The 20,359-nt window shown below is 51.1% G+C and overlaps 5 protein-coding genes across 5 annotated transcripts; 2 read left to right on the top strand and 3 right to left on the bottom strand.

Annotated features, from left to right (window-relative positions):
- Positions 1 to 1,479: 1,479 nt before the first annotated feature.
- LOC100903070 (transcription factor Sox-9-A) lies at positions 1,480 to 2,921 on the bottom strand. The gene is made up of 3 exons (XM_003741168.1): positions 2,665 to 2,921; positions 1,936 to 2,178; positions 1,480 to 1,681 (listed from the first exon to the last, which is right to left on the bottom strand). The coding sequence occupies exons 1-3, from the start codon at positions 2,919 to 2,921 to the stop codon at positions 1,480 to 1,482; spliced, it is 702 nt and encodes a 233-aa protein (XP_003741216.1).
- Positions 2,922 to 5,693: 2,772 nt separating this feature from the next.
- Positions 5,694 to 9,975, bottom strand: Socs36E (Suppressor of cytokine signaling at 36E). Its single transcript, XM_003741076.2, has 6 exons — positions 9,855 to 9,975; positions 7,830 to 8,035; positions 7,582 to 7,703; positions 6,787 to 7,499; positions 6,279 to 6,404; positions 5,694 to 6,178 (listed from the first exon to the last, which is right to left on the bottom strand). Exons 2-6 carry the CDS (start codon positions 8,020 to 8,022, stop codon positions 6,016 to 6,018), a joined length of 1,317 nt encoding a protein of 438 aa, XP_003741124.1. The 5' UTR covers positions 8,023 to 8,035; positions 9,855 to 9,975; the 3' UTR covers positions 5,694 to 6,015.
- Positions 9,976 to 10,106: 131 nt separating this feature from the next.
- On the top strand, positions 10,107 to 12,839 carry LOC100902928 (Histone H4 transcription factor). The gene is made up of 6 exons (XM_018638640.2): positions 10,107 to 10,285; positions 10,697 to 10,835; positions 10,948 to 11,295; positions 11,408 to 11,564; positions 11,649 to 12,058; positions 12,294 to 12,839. Exons 1-6 carry the CDS (start codon positions 10,279 to 10,281, stop codon positions 12,583 to 12,585), a joined length of 1,353 nt encoding a protein of 450 aa, XP_018494156.1. The 5' UTR covers positions 10,107 to 10,278; the 3' UTR covers positions 12,586 to 12,839.
- Positions 12,840 to 15,285: 2,446 nt separating this feature from the next.
- LOC100901156 (uncharacterized) lies at positions 15,286 to 16,538 on the top strand. Its single transcript, XM_003741073.1, has 4 exons — positions 15,286 to 15,366; positions 15,588 to 15,758; positions 15,953 to 16,142; positions 16,324 to 16,538. The coding sequence occupies exons 1-4, from the start codon at positions 15,321 to 15,323 to the stop codon at positions 16,406 to 16,408; spliced, it is 492 nt and encodes a 163-aa protein (XP_003741121.1). The 5' UTR covers positions 15,286 to 15,320; the 3' UTR covers positions 16,409 to 16,538.
- Positions 16,539 to 18,424: 1,886 nt separating this feature from the next.
- LOC100902778 (galactosylceramide sulfotransferase-like) lies at positions 18,425 to 19,725 on the bottom strand. Its single transcript, XM_003741166.3, has 2 exons — positions 19,625 to 19,725; positions 18,425 to 19,472 (listed from the first exon to the last, which is right to left on the bottom strand). Exon 2 carries the CDS (start codon positions 19,460 to 19,462, stop codon positions 18,425 to 18,427), a length of 1,038 nt encoding a protein of 345 aa, XP_003741214.3. The 5' UTR covers positions 19,463 to 19,472; positions 19,625 to 19,725.
- Between the last annotated feature and the right edge of the window lie 634 nt (positions 19,726 to 20,359).

The raw sequence follows: 20,359 nt of genomic DNA, 5'->3' as shown, positions 1-20,359 counted from the left end.
TATGGAGGAAGCTCGGCAGTCGGTATCGCTCGGAGCATTCGAGAGACTGAGGTCGCGGTAAGCGGCCCAGCGTAGCTGTCGGGGTCGTAGCACTCGACATTGCAGCATCGATCAAAGAAGATGGGGTCTCGTTGGTCTGCTCGCATCGCCGCTGGGTCTTGGTGGTGAGCTGCGCGTCCTCTGCGCCTGTTGGTCCTGGCGGGTCCGAATGCACGTCCTGAGTTCCGACCACCTCTCCTGTACTGATCCAGGCGTGGATACTCGCTTCGCGAGGTATTGTAGCCGTCTTGTACATGCATCGCCACGTCTGTATGCCAGATTTCGAAGCACGGCCTCTCACTTGTAGGTGTTCTTCATGGACCGATCCGGAGCCCCCTCTCTGAGACGTGATTCCCGAACTCGACGCCATGATGGAACTAGTTATTTGAATCATATTGAGCAACTTTAGGGGAGAAGATTGGGGAATTCACGGGAGATAAAGAAGGACACAACACTTTATTGAGCCAGGAGGAATCATCCGAACCAATTCGAGGAGTTCTCATCATCTGTTGCCGTGGGATGCTCGCTCCCTTCGCAATCGAGAAGAATGGAGGATCGTCTTGTTTTACACCGCAGGAAGCTCCAAACCAGTGTAGGATAACAGAGACTCGGGAGTAAACAGAGTAGGTCCGCATGCAAACATGTCAAGTTCTTCACGCGCACGAGCAGGACCCTCGCGGGTGGTTGTGCTACGGAGACGATCAAGTTTGACTGGCTGACCGTGAGCACTCTGGTCGGCGATGCGCCGGGTGACGCTTGCACCTCTAACCCTTTCGAGCCGTCGCAACTGGACTCTATACGGAATAATCTCGGTACCCGGTTATTTCGCCCTATCGGCCTTGCCCAATGGTAGATGTATGCTCGGATTGATCCCGCCCAGTTGTATTTTGCCGGCTCGTTTCTTGCCCAGTTGGTCGACTTACCCAGATGGTTTCACAAAGCGTCTATGGCAAGGGTGGGAAGTCGCAGTAAGGAAGCGCATTTCTCCGAAAAACTTGCGATTCTCTGGACAACCCAGTGTCGAGCTGCGCAGATCTAATAACGTACACGATTGATTCATTCTTTTGTACAGATTGCTTTATTCGGAAGGACGACTGAGATTCTCCTTGGATTTATGTACAACTCGAGAAATCTTACATGGGCATCGAGATGCACCTTCCTCGCAAGACAGACCAGTTTCTGATGCTATCTATCTACACTTAGATATTGTATATATATCTGGACGGTAGTCGAGTTTCCCGGTGTTGGCTTCAGCGTTGTAGCCAGAGCTGGTCCCAGGGGTTAAGTCAGAACGTATTCGGGAGTATCGATTTGACGATCCATGGCTTTTTCAACATGGGGGTGCTGAATCATTTCTGAGGGCCCGATAGGCCCCCTCTCCCTCACTACGCCCTTGATGAGCTACAACGAGAGATTCTAACGAACTATCAAGCGAGATCTTCAATACACCGAGGAGAATTGATAGTCTGCGACATTCGTAACGTTGGAATCTGGAACCGCGGTCGATGTGTTGGGTAGGAAGTAATCCCCGTAGTAGGTTGAGGACGAGGTTGGGTAATTAGTCTGGTACGATGGTAGGAACGGGTTATCTGGTTGAACCGAGCCGATGGCAGTCGACGAGCTGAAAGCCGTTTCCGCGATTCTGTGCAGAAATTGATCGTGTGAATGAGAGAAATTCCCGAGAACCTGATAAAACCTAGAACAAAGAATATCTCCGAGCGTACCGACCTGGAATTGGTATATATATGAGGATAGGCGAGTGATTCCGGTCCGCGGCCGCCGAGGTTAGACGCGGACCTTCCGCTGCCCAATGACGGACTTTCTTGGAACGGGTGTCCCAGAAAATCTGTCGCGACTGATGAGTGAGGTGAAGTCGGCGGTGAACGAGAAACTGACTTATCCTCTCGCATTGCACAAGAATGTGAGTACGGGCGATCCGTCAAATATTTTGGGGAAGTCTCTGCCCTGAATGTTGATATTGAGAGGGATTGGTAAGCTGCGGGCTGCTCTGTATGTTCTTCTTCCTTCCGTATCCTTCGTCTTGGTTGGTATTTATAGTCGGGATACTCTTTCTTGTGAAGAATCCGCAATCTATCCGCTTCTTCTATGAAAGGTCGTTTCTCCTCTTGCGAAAGTTGCCTAAAAATCATGAGCATTCGAGCTGAGTTATGTGTGGGCGTAATGGTCGCATCATAACGGCAAAGCGAGAAGCGAGCATTCTGAATTATGGAAGATCCAGTAGACTGGGTAACCTGTCCGAATAGGAGCCGCCCGGCTGGAAAAGTACCTAACAGAAGATCACCGCTACCGATTGCAGCGGTGATCAGTGATCAGGCAGAAGCGAGCGGAACCATAGAGGCCCGAGCATCGGCTCTTCTGAAGCGGCCGACAAAGACCGAGTTAAGCTACTGTTCCAGGAACGGCCGATACGGGGCTCTTTGGTAGTTTTCTTTTGACTTCCAGATAGCGGCCAGTATCATGTTTCAAAGCATTCTGCCTAATGGGGTAATCCGCGAAGAGTTCACTGAACGAACCGCTTGGAGGCGCGCAACTAACACGATTCATCTTCATGAAGCTTACGATGTAAATCAAAGTATTTCCTCTCTTTGCAAGGAATCTACTCACTTCCAGAGTTTGCCGAGCGTTTTGGAAAGCTCAGCGTTATGGAGATTCTTATGGTGATCCGAGAGCTTCCGTCGAGCGGCCTGAGCCCACACCATGAACGCATTCATCGGCCTCTTGATATGCAATCGCTTCTTCTGAGCAGCCAACGAGGGTCGTCTGGGGACAACTGGCGGGACCAGCGTCCAATCGAATCCTTGGAGAACTTTCACGACTGCCTCTTCAACTTCGGGAGAGTCTACGCTGTTGTTCACCGACATCACTTCAGCACTCTCAATGAGGGATCGATCGGCTCTTCAGTAGATCTCTCGACAACACGGAAGATTCGAACACATTAGATGGCGAGCACTGCTCATCCGTATCGATTTCAGTGGTCAGTTACGATGAGCCCGAACGCTTTGGCCAGGAATCAGATAAGACCGTCGTGTCGCGTCACTAACAAAAAAATCTTTGTCTGAGCTCCATGAGCTTCCCACCTCGAAAAGTGGGCGGAGCTCTCCTTCTCGGGGCAGCCCAAGACCTGAGCAGAAAGGGGGAAATTGGGCGGGACTTCGGAAACATCGCCGCGTCTCATTCCCCAAGAAGGGGAATGGTGAACATCTAGGAGTGCAAGATGTCGGGCCTCTGAGCAGTCGCACGGGCCGAGTTTGGAGCATGGGATCAGGAATCATCGTTGTCGGTATTTTGAGGATGATTCTCTCTTTCCAGGATGTCAGATGGGGACCAATCATACAGCAATGTTCCCGTATACGGCATCTTAGGCGAAGGGTGCCCGATGAGACCGATCTTTCTATCCGCCATTTGGCTCGAAGAACAGCCAAATCTCTCACCTGAGGCACAGAGTTGACGCTCGAAGAATGCATGGTGCTCATCTCATGACGCAGAGGCTTCCCAAGCCTAGTCGCTATTCATCTGGTCGATTCCGGAATCGAAACTGCGAGCGATTCTGCTGTAGTACGCTCCAGGGTTCGGGACGAGCAGTGGATAGACTTCGAATCGAATCCTCAGGTCTGACCGGGTGTATGCCTGATCCTGGATACCATAAGCGTGCGAGAGGGATCCACGGGGACGATGCGGTGCGGCGGTCAGCCCGTTTCAGGGCTCCTTTTTCGCACGTTATCCTCGACTTCGTTTTCGGGAATCACTAATTTTTGGGGTCCAGGAGAATAGAAACTCTTTTGGAAAGCGTCACCACAAAGGTCAGTATTTTGGCCGCTAGAGAGTTCCCCACCGCGCCGAGAGCCAGCGCTGCGCCGTGCCGTAGAGAGCTCGATCGATGCTGTGAATCGCGGGATCACAGAATTTTCTTTTCGATGAAGCCTCGTTTCTTGCGATGTTTTCGATGGACGATACAAGACTAGGTAGGGGGACTAGGAAGGGCGGTCCTGGACCTACTGATAGGTTCAGATCTGAGCACTTCCAGAGTAGTTCCCGCAGCAGCACGCTCCGAGAGGGAGCGGGCGTAATGGGGAAATCGGTGGGCAGCGAAGTCTCAGAAGGAATGTCTCAAGAATTTTCGTTCTTCTGTGAATGACGCCTGACACGCTTAAGCTATCGCCGGCAACATTCGTACTCTCCGCAATCCAGGGACGTCAATTTCGACTGCAGCCGGATCTGAGCTCGCGCGAGTGGGGAGTGGGAACACGATGTTGTTACGATGCGGCGTTCCCCGGTGAACGTCGGGAAATAGCGACATCATTCACCATTCGCTCCGTGAACCGCCAGCCCCCTCGAGCATCGAGCAAATAATAGAGCGCTGTCAGCGGATATAAGCACTGTCGCGAACAAGGCCGATAGAATGACGTGCTTAAATTCTGACAGTCTTCTCAGTTGAGGTTTCCAAGATCGCATGGGTCTCCAAGCTACGGAGAAGTGAGCGTGCGATGCCCCCCCCCCTGTGCTCACAAGCGTGATACTCTGGGCTGGACAAGCTCATGGACATGTCGATAGTCGATGATTCGACTGTACGAAGGGAGTGAGGAGCGGACGCTGGGAGAAGGTCAAGCACCCCGTGAAATGAGGATGTCTCCGACGGTCGGAGACACACGAAATGCGGACAGAGTGAGAGCCATATGATGGGACTGACTCGACACTTTTGGAGCATAAGAATCGTTTTTCTGCCTCTTTTCATTTCTGGAACCGGGAAAGAAGGTCAGTCTGAAATCATGACAAGAATGCACAAGACTCAATTCGATTATGTCAAGGCTAGCTCTGAGGGCCGCCTAAAGACTCCCCACCATGAGACAAGTAAGGGAATCGGGGTATCGGAGACAAACCACTTTGCTAATCTGCCCCTTGATCCGGTCAGCGTGCGAACAATATGGATCTGAGGTCCGTACTTGTCTTCCTTCCGATGATGCTGCCCTCGGCCTGGTCCAGGATGGTCTCACTGAGCCCTCTCCGGAGCTCCACGCATGTTTTTTTTGAAGCCTCAATTCTTCTGAATATCTTTGATCCCAGATCGAGGGTGACCTTGGGTCCAACGTTATTGTTCCTACTCTGGACTTCTAGTTCGCGCACTGATTCTTCCTATATCCGTCCCCGTATCACCATTCCAGGCGAAGTCTCTTGCACACTCCGCGAGCTCACCGCCGCACACGCGACGTCGAAACACTCCTCATACCCCTAAATTCCTTCAATTTGGAGGAGCTTCGAGCATTTGAGCATCCAGCCGGACCAACGGAACCTAAACCCAGGGCTGGGCGATGTGTAGGATCACGTCGAGGAGGGGTTCTGAATTCTCGGGGTGTACCGTTTTTGCTCCCTGGCTCAAGTTACTGCCGATGCCCCCAGAGGAGGTATGACTTTATTTTGATTTTATCAAATAGATGCTGGGCTATAGAGAAGTTGAATTCATTTATTAAAGCCTAGACTCATTACGTTTATCACAATAATCCTTCCGTATCTAATAATTTCTCCGATATAAAGTTACCTGGGTACTTGACAGCATGATATATAGTCATCATTTCCGAGAAAGTTCTCGAAATGTTAGAGAAGTAATTCATTATGTGTGTTATGTAGTCTATTATATACAACCCATTGATTATGAGGGCTTGTTGTACTGCCACTCGGCTTGTTCTACCACATCCTTGCACTACCGGGCATCAATTATGCGCGGCATGTGATAGAATTGACTAAGTCCTGGAAACCAATCGTTTCGAGGGAGCATATAATGAGGGAGAATATGGAGAGAGACATTCAGGCATAAATAGGACCAGACACCAGCCGATGCCTCTCCGGGCAAGCATAGGACGCTGGCACCGCGATTCGGCCTCGGATCGAGGTCGAGGGCATGACGCGCTCCTCCAAGGAGACTGCGCGAGATTGGGATCATTGCGTTCCTCCGAATTGCGCTCATTCTTTCTCCATGTTCCTCACTCTCAGTCGTTGTTTGTAATGATATTCACGGAGGAATGCTTTGAGTGGTTTCGGAAGGTTGAGTTTCGACACGCTATCATATGACACGTGCTGAGTGATCCCGCATCTCGTGAGATGCTGAAGCGAGAATGGGAAGTTCCTGTGGGAAATCCAAGGTAAGATTAAGCCGAATCCCATCTTGACGAACCTTTGATGAATCATCTCAGATAAGTTTCCTGAACTTGTCTAGAGAAACAAACCTGTTGATCGGTATGGTTAACATTGGCTCGTAGTACATGCAGCACGTCGGATCCTTGTAATGCTCGATGAGACCACACACTGTTGGTGAGCTGAAGACACCCGGGTCGTGCGAGTCAAAGCTGAATCTGGACGGGAGACATACGTATGTTATTATGAACTCTCTCAAGTTGCTCGACGACGCTGATTGAATAAGGACTCCTTTTCGGGGAAAACGGCCGACGATTCAAAGGGGAGCTGACCAGACGATGACCGTCCGCTGTCAGTTACAAGAGCGAAGTGGTCTCTCCGGCACGAGCGCGTACGTGCAAGCGATCTCGACCGGGAGAGAAGGAAGGGAGGAAGGAATCGTCAGCTCTATTTATTGGAATACATTTTACCCACGTAGCGGAGCTCCGTGACAGTTATTATTACTTGGAGCGATGCTCTCGTCTCAGAAGTCACTTCAGATGCCGGCTGACTCGAGAGAAAACGCCATGTATCCAGCCTCCATGTCTGACCGTGACTCACCTGTGATTCCACTGCTCTATCCGAGCGTGAAGGGACCGGCCGTATCTCCGGAAAGAAACAGAGAAGAGATATTCTTCCTGGGCACTATCTCTGAGCAGGAAAGAGCCTTCTGGTTTCTTGTCCAAGAGTTTTTCTGCTTCGTATCGATCCATTTTACCCCAATAGAAGCCGCGATTGCTTATGTTCGATAGGTCAGGGACAAGACAATGCATGTAGTCGACAGTTGTGTGGACTGTCTGCTGAGGCGTGGGATTCAAATCCCAGATTTTGCCGAGTACGTCCCAGGGAATGGCGTCGAGATTGAGATTCCGTAGAGCGATCGCGATCTCGTCCGGTATGAATTCATGAGCTCGTACGAAACCGGGAGGCGGGTCGACACCTTCGGCGATTTCCCTTGCGCGCTCCACTCGCGCTCTTCCATCGAGGTCGTCTACAGCGTTGGCGGGCAATCCCTCTGATTCGATCGAGAGCTGATTTATGATGGCCGTCGCCATTCTCCGCCTGGTTGCGTTGGGGGTCGACGCAGCCTGATTATCGCGAGAGGTACCTGGTGTGCAACAGACGCATAGAACCTCTTCCTTCTCTGCGGCGGGGTTCAGTGTCGACTGGTTTCCTTGGCATTGAGCTTGAGCGTTCTTCGAGGGACTCGAGTTGGTACTTTTCGAATTGAGCGTTGGACTGCGTTTGCACAGCTTCAATGCCCACGAGCCGACCTGCAGGAGGCATCAAGGGATCAATGGCAGGACAGTCGAAATTATTTTTTCTTCCATCCGAGCGGGACGTTCAGCCTCTTACCTTATTCTTCGGCTTATGAGGCTGTGTGTTCGACGAAGACGACGGACTCGGAGCTTGGGAATCCGAGGCGTGTGAAGCATCCATGAGCGACGAGGTAGACTTCGAAGTCAAGGATCTGTTACCTGATTAGGGATAATCGTTCGTTGAACTTCGAAGGGTGTCGTTCTTCGACGGATTCATTCAGTTCGGACCCTTATTTATATAGCGTCGATCGCTTTCCGGAGCCACATGGCCCTTGACTCACTCACCCTTGAAGTCGACACTGCTTCGCGAGCGCTCGGTCCTACTATCGTCGTCATGCGATCCACTCCTGTCGTGCGAAGAATGAGCCCTGCCTTTTAGTAAACGACGGATCCGACCCTCGGGGGATCTCCTCTTGCTCACGCCACTCGCCGTCGGCTCCTGCGGTTCTTGCCCGGAGTTCAATTCCATCTTCTTCATGTTGACGTCATTACTGAAATTGAGAGAAGATTCTTGACTTAATCTCGAGAGCTTACGCTTTCCGAAGGAAGTCAACCGAGTTTTCGACCATCCGACGATTGTAGGAGCCGCCGTTGTCCTTTTGTGATGGGAGGTCTACTTATGTATGCATGCTCCTTCCCTTCGAGCGAAACCGCAGCGAATCAGCCCCAGCTGCGATGTTCAGACCACATACCACTCTTCCTTCGCTCACGTCGCGCTGCGCTGCAGTGGATCTATTGCGGAGATACGTATGCATCCTCTATAGTGTCCGCCGCCGGCGAAACGTGTCACCGAAACTCGGGAGCTTCGAATTCGAAAATGAGCAGCATCCTTGACAAACTCGATCCACTGTCGAATGTCAACAACTCTAGCCCTTCTGGTCGGGTTGCAACAGTTAGAGGGAACCTACACGTCGAGCGGCATCGTGGGGTAGATGCGGATCGGAATTCTGGTCGAAGTGGCATCCGCGTATCCTTAGCGTAGCGTCATGTCAACTTCACTCTCCGATGAGGCCAGCGTCCACGGGCATCCCAGGGAGAATCTTGTTTCTAACAGCGCAGACAGGATGCTCACAGCGCTTGCACAGGAAGCAGACAGCGTGAGAGACGAGCCCATTCAACGCATGAATGAGAACGTGAATCGAGAAGCTGAATGGTAGTAGCTAAGTGACGTGAAAAACCGCTCTCCCCGCCGGCTGACTGTTGATCGCCTTCTGTGTCCATTTTTGCCGTGGCACTCGCGTCAATCGCGCATTTTCGCATGAGTCATCGATCGGCGGCGCGGAAAAATATTCACATACCTACTCCCCGGCTAGGCAAAACGGGGGACCCTTTCAGAGGAAGGGGGTTCCCAGAAAGCTCCCAGAGACGTGCTTGACGGCAGCGAATGGAAAATATCGACCTCGAATGTCGAAAGCCAGAATCCGTCGTAGCAAGTGAACGGAAAACTTCACCGCACGTGATACAGGAATAGGACCTCTGAATACAAGATCAGACCTCGGTGCTACCCTCGTACAGAAGAATGTATCGGCTTCATTAGACTTACTAGTTGCGCTCCGCAGAGACCAACATATCGGAATCTCATGGGAGCTGTCGTAGGAGAATTGCACTCGGCATTCGGTTCGAATTGGCTGAGAAGAATGATCTTCATCAGGGATGTTCGGAATTTCGGGAGCACTCGTCCGACACACGGAAATCCGGCCATTCATCTGCGTGTTCATTTTCGGAGTTCCGAGGATGTGAATTTCCGCCTGATCAGCCCATTCAGGAAGTCTATCAACAAAGATAAATTCATAGCTCATTCATAAGCATGAACGGCATGAGCTCTGACGCAGGCCAGGAGCGTTCGATTCGCAACGCTGACTGACAGTCCCCCGATGTCCGACAGATATGCGGATGAATCTTGAGACTCGCTGTCAGCAGAGAACTGATGGAACGTCGGTTGAGATCCGGAAAAGAAGGAGCTCCATGCCTCTCAGTCATGATACAGTGGTACAAATCTGCCCTACATGATCGAACAGCTGAAGCTACACAGAACTGGGCGACAACCGACCATCATATGTAGACTACACGGTCGGCTCCTTCACATGCAGTCTGCCTCAGAGGGGGCACGAAGCTATTAGATCCTCATTGCTCGAGATTCCTGCTGTCGGAGCAAGGCCCCTTCCCGGCGTTGACTTCCGAAGTCTCAACTCGGCTGAGGACCCGGAGAGCAATTTTGCCAGAAGGGACAAGCAGCTAAGCTTCTGAGCGTTCGTGATCCTTTTCAGAGAAAAGAACACGTCGGAGCGATCGGCCCTATTCTCCACTCACCTGATGAACAGATGGATGACTTCTAGCTTCTAGCAGACACGACACATCCCAAGTTTTTCTTTGGAAGCGACGAGGAGAGAAAGATGTCTAGCTTACGAATACACGGCTGCTGCTGCTGCTTGTTGTGTAGTGCTGCTGTAGCAGCAGCTCCGGAAGTCCTTCGTAAGATACCGCCGTGTCAGCGGACAGCTCTTTTGGCGCGTTGGTTCGAATCTCGTGTTGTTTACTTCTCCGTGGTCCTTCTGCTGGGCTGGAGCAACAATAATTCGCGGATCGTATTGTTGCTCTCCGGTCGAGTCCCACGGGAATGCTCATTTTGCATCGAATGGCGCCGACTCTCGACGGAGATTTCCAGCTTCGTGAGCCTTCCGGGAGACCGATCTGAAGATCGCGGGTGGAGCGACGGTCATACGGATATGCGGATATGGCCTGTGAGTCTCGAGCCTCAATTCCAAGTTTTGTTGGGAGGAAAATAAGGACATGATCCCCCTATAAAATCCATTCGTGACGAAGAGCCTCATGACTTGATTCGATATACATCAAGGACCCTTTTTCGACTCGTTGCCTGCTCGAGCATGACACCCACGGGTCCTCTTCGCCTCGATCCTTTTGGCGCTAAAAGTAAGAAAGTTCTTGGGGCGCTGCGATCCTTTCTCTACGAGAACCGGAAACAGGCTCTGTGTTTCTTCCGGGCCGGAGGGACGAGGCTGACGTATTCGACGGAGTAATCGAAGTCACTGTTCGCAGTCGAGGAGCACTCGGGCTATCTAAAAAGAGCGTGATCAGGTCCAAATGCGACCGGATGCCTTCCGTAGTCTCTAATGGTTCCGAATATATTCCAGCCAACAAGAGAGCGAAGAGGGCGCGCGTCGGATCGAATATACAGGCAATATTCAATAATGTAGAGGCCGACTTCCGATGCCGATGGGGGGACTGCAAGGAAACGATCGAGGATCTGGCGAAGTTTTACACTCATCTGAGGTACTTTCCGTATTAAATCAACCCATCAAAAGCCCGGGGAATGAGCGACTCCTTTCGAGGAACTAATGAAATTGATATCTATATCAAGGTCGATGTCTATATGGGTTCACAGGAGACATCTCTGGACGGGTCTGGACTACGCAAACAATGAGCAAGCGATCTGCCGATGGCGCGAATGTCTGTCAAACGCTCCCTGGACGCTCACCCACGTGCTGTACCATGGCTACCATGAAAAGCTCAAGATAGCCGGCGACGCGAAGCTCGAAGCACGCTCCAAGGAAGGTTATGTCTGCTATTACTCCTCGGAGAGAAAACACACTGTTGACATCTTCGACTCATTTGATTGCGAATGGACGGATTGTGATTATGTGCTCGATGGCCCTGACGACTTCGACTTCCATCTCCTCATACACGTCCACGACTCCGTTGGCGACAAGGACCCGAACGGAAGTTCTTTCAAGTAAGGGGTTTCCCGCTCGAACCCGAGCAAAGCCCAGTCGACCGCGAATTCGTTCTGAATACTGTCCATTTGTTCTCCCCGTGCTTAAGTCTGCTCTCTTCTGCATTCTCAGGTGCCTCTGGTCCAGATGTGATAGGCAGTCCTCGTACACAGTGCTGAAGAATCACGTGAAGTCTCATAGTTCACACAAAGACGCCGCCTGCTCGCATTGCGGCTCAATATTCCGATCGGGCAACAAGTTCTTCGATCATTTCCGCAGACAGCGTGAGGTACTGCGTGGAGCAAATTTCTGCGGAAATACAACGGCGTGGGGTGAAATCTACTTGAAATCTAACGACTCCCTTCTCATTCAGGTTTCCCAAAGCAGCAGCGAATGCCGCTATTGTGCCAAAAAATTCGCCAACGATCGGTTACTGAGGGATCACGAACGAGGGCATATTTCTCATTTCAAATGCCCGTTGTGCGACATGACCATGCCCAGTCCCAATGACGTCAAGAGCCATATCGCAACGAGACACTCGAGCGAGAGGCCTTACGCATGTAAGCAGTGTTCGAGTCGTTTCAAGCTGCCGCGAAATCTCAGCACCCACATAGAACGGGTGCATCTCAACGTCGATATGCAATGCCCCGACTGCACTCTGGTAACCAAGAGTCACTACCAAATGCGGAAACACAGACTCACTGAGCACGATGGTAGTCAAAGGGTCTACGCTTGTCATCTATGTCCTGCCAAATTCGACATCGAAGGCCATCTGTTGAGTCGGTGAGTGAAAGCCATACTTATGGAAAAGGGGAAATTCCCCCGCACGGACTTGGCAATGTCGCTGAGCCGGTCTCTGACGCAAACCTCCCGTCTTGCCCATTCCAATTCATTGGAAATCGTTGTAGCTTTGGCTCCCTCGAGGGTCGAAGAGGGGACGGACAGGATCAAGGAGAGTGAATCTCTGGTTCATCGTGTCACGAATAATCAAGGCATTACGATTCTCTCTCCTCCACAGACATCTGGTGTCAGAACACGAACTGCAGTGGCCATCGGGTCATCGACGCTTCCATTATGTCAGGGATCGTGATGGATTATTCCGGCTGCAAACTTTCCGTTACGAGAGCGCTGACATCGTCGAATTGGTCCCGAGCGGAGTGCAGCTGAATCCCGTCGTCGCTTGTGGCAACGAAGATGAAGAGGACCAGGAGTACGAGGACGACATCGATGGTGCGGTCACACCGGTTGACGGAGAGCGGAGTGCAAACACCACACCCCCAGCCACGAGCGCGGGAACGGCCCCGTCATAGGAGCTTGTTTTATTTTAGGAACCTGATCGTTGGAGAGTCAGATACTGGGAGTCGGCGGCCTCAGGTCAACTTGGCTCTTGTCCACCTTCTCATGCCCCCATGGAGATGACAAGGGATAGGTATCAGGAATGCGCAGCGGGCAAGCTCTACTTTGTAAAATAATGCCAGTCACCAACGTTCCTCCTCCCAGAGGAGATAACCCACGGATAAATTAGAAAATTCGAACACGCACAATACAATGGGCATACAATATATACAGCGTTTCTTTATTGGGCTGCGATGACATTCGGGATGAGTTCCGTCGACTTGTCAGATCTTGGGTCGGAGTAGATCATTTCTTGCCGGATTTCTTTATCCCACCGGAGGCGAGCGGTCCTTTGCCCGAGGCTTTCGCTGCGAGCTCCTTCATTTTCTTCTGTTCCTCCTGTTGCCTGAGGAATCAAAATAGTTTTTTTCAACCTTCTCGGTCTACCATTCCGCCGCTTTTCTCAGTCTCCCAGACACGGAGCTTTCCATAGTTCCCTGCCAGACAGTAATTCTATGTATGTCGGGGCAACATCAGGAAAGTTTCCTCATCGAAAACTCTGCCAGCGCTGGTCGAGGCTTTTGCCGTGAGAATCTTGCAGTACGGCTCTACTCTAGAAGCTTCTCGGAGCTGAGGCTGGGCTCATGTAAAGGTAGGTTCGTACGGTATCCGCCGCAGCGCGGCCGGAATCCTGCAGCATCGGTCTCGGTCTGCGGACTCTTGCCTCTCGGACAGATTCTTCGAGAAAAATACGCGCGACATCGTCAAGCCTCCGCAGCACGGCCACCCCACCTGTTGGACTGGGTGACGGGTGGCCTCCACAGAAGCCACGCCAGTCCCGGCTCCACGTCCGACGGTCACGAGTCGGTCGCTATATCGTAGAACTAACACGGTCCTGATCAGGGCAGAAACTCAAGCAGAATGTCAGTCATACTGCCATCGTTCCCGTGAAGACACCTGAGGAACACGCGATGTCCGAAGCCGAAAGGCTTCATGAAGAGCAGACGCTAGTTTCTGCAGATTGTTCGGTTCAGCTCGACGTCTCGCTCTCTAGCGGTAACCCAGATCTTCGGTCAAGCAGTTCTATCGTGCTCCTCACAAGTGGCGCACACTGAGAAGGACGCGAACCATACGCAGTTCTTGAGCAGACGTGTCAACCGAATATGGATGGGACTTTTCCCACTGTTACCGATACTTATAGTGCGATCGAGACGTGAAGAAAGGTTAGTTGAGACATGTGGAACCGAAATCGACTAGGATCTTTAGGAGCGGACGTCGTCGACCCTTCGTGGACTCCAGAATTTTTCTGTCCTGTGCTTCTCAAGAGCCTCGGTAGATTTCCTGATCCATTTTTCTCTCCCTCGAAACCCACCCGGGAAGGAGTGGACCCGGAGATAAATCCTTGACTCAACCAAGCCAACGAGAAAATTCGCAAAACAGAAAACTCACTTCTTTTTGAACTCGAGATCGGACTCGTCCAAGAACTTCTCGTCCTTCTTCGGCGCTTTGAGCGGCTTTTTCTTGCCTCCGTCTCGTCCTGACATTTTCTAGGCAGAGCCGCGAGAGATATCTTTCCGGAAATTTTCTCAAAATCTCAACCTTGCTCTGCTGTGCTTTCCGAGCCGGCGGCATGTGTTGCTCGGCGGCAGAAGCAACTTGGTGAAGAGGCGCCAGGATTCGAAACCCCGCCACTGGCGGTATTTACTGCCTACGGTGCATGCAGGTGGACCGAGTGATTCGGGTCATTCTTCGACTCGGACCTCGGTGACAAAAGTCTGTCCGCTCGGCGGACGGCTAAAAAAAGGGGATTGGGGACCCAATGGAGATTGTTTGGTCATTTCTTCGTGATCATCCAATGATCTGCTGACTGAGAATCGACTGTCGAGAAATCGGAACGCGATTCCGAGCGCGAGTAGGCATAGTGATCCGTGTCTTTTCGCGAACGGTTCGGGCTTCAGACGATCGTCTGAGATGCCTCCAAGTCATACGGAGAGCCGCGAAGTCGATCAAGACTCAGCAGCAGGAGTCGTGATCCCCGCGACATGAGCCGGGCTTCCGTGTGCCTTTGGATCTCGGTTGGGAGGGAGCAGAGCTTGCTTGCCTGCTCAGGGATTATCTCTTACCTCGGCAACGAAAGCGACCTTCTCAAATCACCATCCGAAAACAGCATTCCTTCCTCGAGTTTTTCCGGATGAGCTCGAGCTCCTTCACTCGCAGATTGTGGGGTCGCTCCGAGCCCCGGTATCTGATTGGGGCTTGTCCACGAGTCCTGGAACATGACCTCTGTCGGGCGGAACATTCCCCCAATTCAACATGAGACGACAGGGCGAAGTTGTGCGGGTGCCAGAGCCCCCCTTTTCCGTTCGAGATATGGCTCGCTGATCGATGGAGACTATCGGAAGTTGGGATCGCTAATTTCGTGGCCAGCCTAATGAGCGCTCCGCTCCAACATTGCAGAGTGACAGCGACACGAGCTCTCCGGACGACGTGTCCGTAAAACAGCTGTCGAGCTCGGAAGTGACACTCTCAGGACAGATGAGAAGTGGGAGCAGCAGCAACAGCATCAGCTAGTGGCTTTTCCATCTGGCAGGAGGAAATAGATGTGATTTGCTGACGTGGATCTAGAGAAGGGGCTGACTCAGGACGTGCAATTTCGGCAGCTTTTTCCATTCGGCAGCCCACATCCAGCAAGCATCGCCAAGTGATCGCAATGAAAGCCTTTTGTGGAGTTTTGATTTTCCTTATCGTGCTATCAGGTAGGTTCTAGATTTATTTCCGGCTCTCAGTCATCCACATCGGTTTTCTTCTGATTCGGAAACGGGAGCTGATCCTCGTCGCCGAAATTCATAAGAAGCCGAAAGTGCAAACTGGCTCGAATAAGTGTGACCATTTTGACGGGTATTCGTGTCCCGTCTGCGACAAATCGAATGCCGTCACTCAGTCTAACGTAAGTCCAACCTCTGGAACTTCATTGAAGGTTCGGTCTCAGCGGACGATGATTTTTGCCCACGACAGTTTCGGGCGAATGCCGCGTCGATCGTGAAAGATATGCACGAGTATCTCACACTGTTCCGAACGCTGGCGATGTTCAAGCTTGAAGAATATTCCCTCGGCAAACACGCGATCCCAGTCATGAATACCTTTTTCGGTGAGTGATCCGTCTGTAAGAATTGAGCTTCGATCGGTGAGAGGGCATAGTCCCGTCCTGCTTGCACAGTCGTGAACTGATGTGAGCCCTGACATGTCTGCATTATTGTACTTCATGCCGGTGCCGCATACGCACGCCCGAGGAGCTTCCTCCTGCTTCGTCATCTCAATGGACGATGCTTTTCGTAATTTCAGACACGCTGCCACAGTATACTAGAGATTGTCACGCAGTAAGCAAAGGAGCCAAGAGTGGGTATACGGTCCAATTGTTCCTAACGGACTTGTCGTCGAACTTCGAGACAGTCGTGACTTTCTACAGAGAGCTGAGGGCTCAGAAAGACGCCAGCGGCAAGGAAGATAGATGTCTATCCGAACACGTCATCCAGTGAGTCAACGAATCATTGACGCTCAGGATCCACATGTGACCCCGCCTGCCCGGGCTCATTTCGCGTAGAGGAAGCTCTGATATCATAATATGAAAACTTGCAGTCCCTCTCTGTGAGAGAGATTCTCTTCCGTCGAGCCTTGATTAGCTTCCAAATTATAACTTGCTGATTCAATTCCAGTTTCCTCGCGGACAACAAGGATATCGCGGACGCGCTGCTGTCAGTCCTGAAAATGGTCAATCGCGCGAGACGTGACGAGCTATGAATGGATGGTCATGCGTGACAGCACCCTCGCGAAAAGTTCTTCGTGCTCTGCGAGAAGGGGATGGACGCAGCTCCGGCTTCCAAGCCGCCGCCCGTCTAATGGGATGATACTGCCCATCTAACAGCTGCCATTAGACCGGGCTTCCCACCAAAAAATCGAATAAATCTCTAATTCCTCACCGAAGCCTTGCCTCCACAAATTCCTTATCAACATGAGTATGTCCTCTCCTCCGTCACGTCAAGGGACTTAAGCAGCAGAACCTGCCCGTTTCATATACGGTATAAGCATTCTGGAGACCAGGATTGATCGAATGTCCGTCGCTCGCAGCGATCCGCGAAATGATAATTCTCTGGGTATCTGGTTCTCAACATACTCCACGAGATAATTTATTAGGCATCATTGTGAAGATAAAATATTCTTCGCCGAGACTGACCGACTTTCCCATACACGCCTCCCACTACCTCCATCTTTGCGAAGTGGAACGACGGCTCCACAGCAGGGGTATGAATCTATAGCCTAAAGGGAAGCTCACATCAGACACAAAGATCGGTGCTCTCGATCGGATCTCATTCCACATTTTTCCTCGGAAGACTAAGCTAAACTCGCTTGAACCGGGCTCGGGAGACGGTCCGTCCACCCAGCCTACACGCCGACTATTCGGGATTTGGTCTAAGAAAATATTCACCTCCGGCAGCTACAATCACACTATCCCCAGTATGTCTGACAGTGGATGGATCTGGATGTTTGCACGAGCCGTGTAAAGGGTAAACGACGATATGGCACACCATGCGCACGACGCTGACGCTCGGACATGTGAAACCCTGAGGTCTGGATGACTTTCGAAGTTTCGGCGAGGGGCCCGACGGGCACTATGGAGTGATGGCAGCACGAGATCGCCCTTGGTGACACCCTTGCAAAAAAAAGCAAGCACGTCGTCTGGGAATACGATTCAATTGATGCGATGTCGTGTGGGGGTTCTCGCTCCCCAGGGAACGCCGGTATTCGTAAAAGCCCCCGCAGCTATCGTACTCCGACCTCCGAAATGGTATTCGAGAACGCGAGCTAGTGTACCGCGTCACCTCGATCGATAAACTGCCACGGCACCAGTGTCGCTTTATTTCGCGGCGCTTCCCTAGCTCTTCGGGGAAGAGCGTCGGACGAAAACAAATAGAAAACTATTCAACAAAGAACGGAAAATACAAACAAGGAGTTGAGACGAAACAAAGGTCGCTACTTCCGAAAAAGTTATTGATGCTAATCGAGTATTCTTGTTGTGAGACACAGTGCGTCTTTTCTTGACAAGCTCTTGAGTAAATTGTTGTAGAGTAACTAGAAGTTGATAGAGACCTAAGCACTCTCTTTGGGGTCCCTCTCGACGCTCCGGGGATACCGTCCTACCCGAGCAAAACCAGTCCAGAGTAGTACAACTCGAGCGAAAGTCAAATAAGAAGGAGACAATCCCAGTGGAAGGTCTTCTCATCTTGAGGTCCCCCACCGGAGTTCGGAGTCATTTCCTTGGTGTTACCCGCTAACATTTGCACAGAGTAATTATGCTCGGGGCGGAGGCACTCTCTGGTTGTCTGCCTGTCCCGAGAATTCCGGATACACTCTCGCAGTTGAGAGGGCCCCTCCGAAATACCTAGACTTCATGCCGATAGCTCGATATCCGATCCGTATCCAGACGGACTCCAATGTGATTTCGGATAACAATAAGAACCCAGCCGATCACAATCCACAGCGTGGTAGAGATCCAAAGTGCTTTTGTTTGCTCTTGTAGGCTCATCGCCGGCCGAGCTACACTCCGAGACGACGCGACGGGACTTTCATTAAAATGTCTGCATGCATGAGATAAATGACTCGGATCGAGAGGATCTCTCGCTTCCTCTCTCGCCCTCACATGGTGGGAGGACTCGAGTGACCTTACGCAATCCTTTGGCAGACGGATACCAGCAGTTCGTGGATTACCCAATCAATTGATCGATATTCGGGACATACCCGAACGATGTCAAAGTTGTATCACAGAAGTTGAGCGGACTTGGCAAATAGCCTCTGCTTTTCGCGGAGCCTCTCGGTATAGGGAAGCTCTGCGCGCGCCATATCGTAACACATGCGATTCTGTCCGTTTCCTTGCACTCCTGACTTGAGGACGATGCTGAGAACGTCTTTCGAGTACGCTTTCGTTTCCTTCAGAGTCGATTCGCCGAGATTCTCGACACAATGTTGATAAATTAGTTTCGTCCAAAGTTGAAGGTTATTGACCTCTTCCTCCATTCTCTTCCTGCCGAAAGCATCGATGAGTGCCTCCATCTTCGATTTAAAATGTCGATACAATTTCATGTCGGCCGCATTATAACGCCGGAGGCTTTCTCGGACCTCTCGAGAGATCGATCCTTCTTGCTTTCGCTTATTATGTTTAAAATACATTATGTCCTGGGTATCCCAACAGAAGATGTTTTTGAGCAGAATCAGGGACTCGTTGAAGTACTCCGTAATGAGAACTAGATCGAATTCGCGTTCGATTTTCTCAATCGCTTCTTGTATCGAAGTTTCGTTGAGTCTCTCAACGTCGTAGCCCAGATCGAACATCATCTGGTTCGGTCCGAAGCGATCTTCGAAGCGGTTCATTCTCAGGAAGCTTTGACGATCGCCGTCATTCGCGAATTGCGTTAGGCTCGCGCCGGTGTAATTGTACAGACCGAAATAGGCATACATCGAGTCAAACAAATCCGCCGGATCCCTCAAAATTGTGAGAAATGCAGTGTCTGGAGGCATCACCTCTTTGATCGCCGCGAGATCGTACCGCGTATGATGGGCAAGAATATTGAATCCGTAGGACGGCACCTGATCCAACGGCAACATGAATTTCGAGAACGGTTTCGGATGTCCTAAATAATTTCCTTCCCTCGGCAGAACGAAAGATAAATTCCTCCTATCTCCGTATCGCATAATTATGTTTTGTATCGTTGAACTAGCACATTTATGGGTCTTAAGCAAGAAGATGTTGTTCACAGGTCGGCAGCATTGCTCGCAAATACGGCTGGTCCTATTGTTCATATTGTCCAATCTGGAAAACGACGATGATTATTGTGGAAGGGCACCCTCGACTGCTAAGAGGATGGGGACATGTGAGACGAACTGACTCGTTGCGAAAATTTGGCGACTGCTCATCCCGATGTACCCCGACAGGCTTCATGGCTTCATCAGGCTTGTACTCACATTCGCGGGTACCATATAGGCTTGGCTAAATAGCTCGCGTACGGCTGTAGATGCAGGACGGAGAATAGGACGAAACATGCCAAGACCACAAGGGTGACGTTCCATCGCCGGATCGACTGCAAAGACCGTGAATCAACTCAATAAGCAAGGAAAATCTTCAGATGAGGATGATGGTGCGCTGTGAGAGCGCAAGATCAGAGTGTTCTAAGTTAGTTACGATTAGTATTATGAGCCACTGACATAACATTGGAGCTATCATACCAATATCAACAAGATTACAAATAACAAGTAGCGCTAGCAGAAATTCAGAGGGACGACGCCATATGACGCATCGCGATATGATGGTGGAATCTGCTGATCTCATATTATATCCGCGACCCTTGGTGTCAATGTAGGGCGATATACCGTTTTCTCGACGTGGATCGTGGAGAAGAATTATTCTATGATTATTCCTTCCTTCGCCCGACTCGAGCGGCCGTATCAAGGGAGCGCATCGGATTGCCGCGATCGGATAAGGATTGGATCGCCAGAACTCTTGGGTACGAGCCTCCACCAAGCTCTGCTCTTGTTCGATCGATCCGTAGACGTAGCTTCCAGGGCGCTTCATTGGTTCATAATGAAAATGGACGAAGCTCAATCGCTGCATACTCACTCTAAGTATCTGGTGGCTCATCCTCGACGGAAGTTAGCCGATCCCGATGAAGAATCTTCGGTATTCATGTCGGACATGGTAGA

Source organism: Galendromus occidentalis, unplaced genomic scaffold, assembly GCF_000255335.2.
Source record: "Galendromus occidentalis unplaced genomic scaffold, Mocc_1.1 scf7180000077121, whole genome shotgun sequence".
NCBI lineage: Eukaryota > Metazoa > Arthropoda > Arachnida > Mesostigmata > Phytoseiidae > Galendromus > Galendromus occidentalis.
This window is presented reverse-complemented; position numbering and strand designations above follow the sequence as displayed.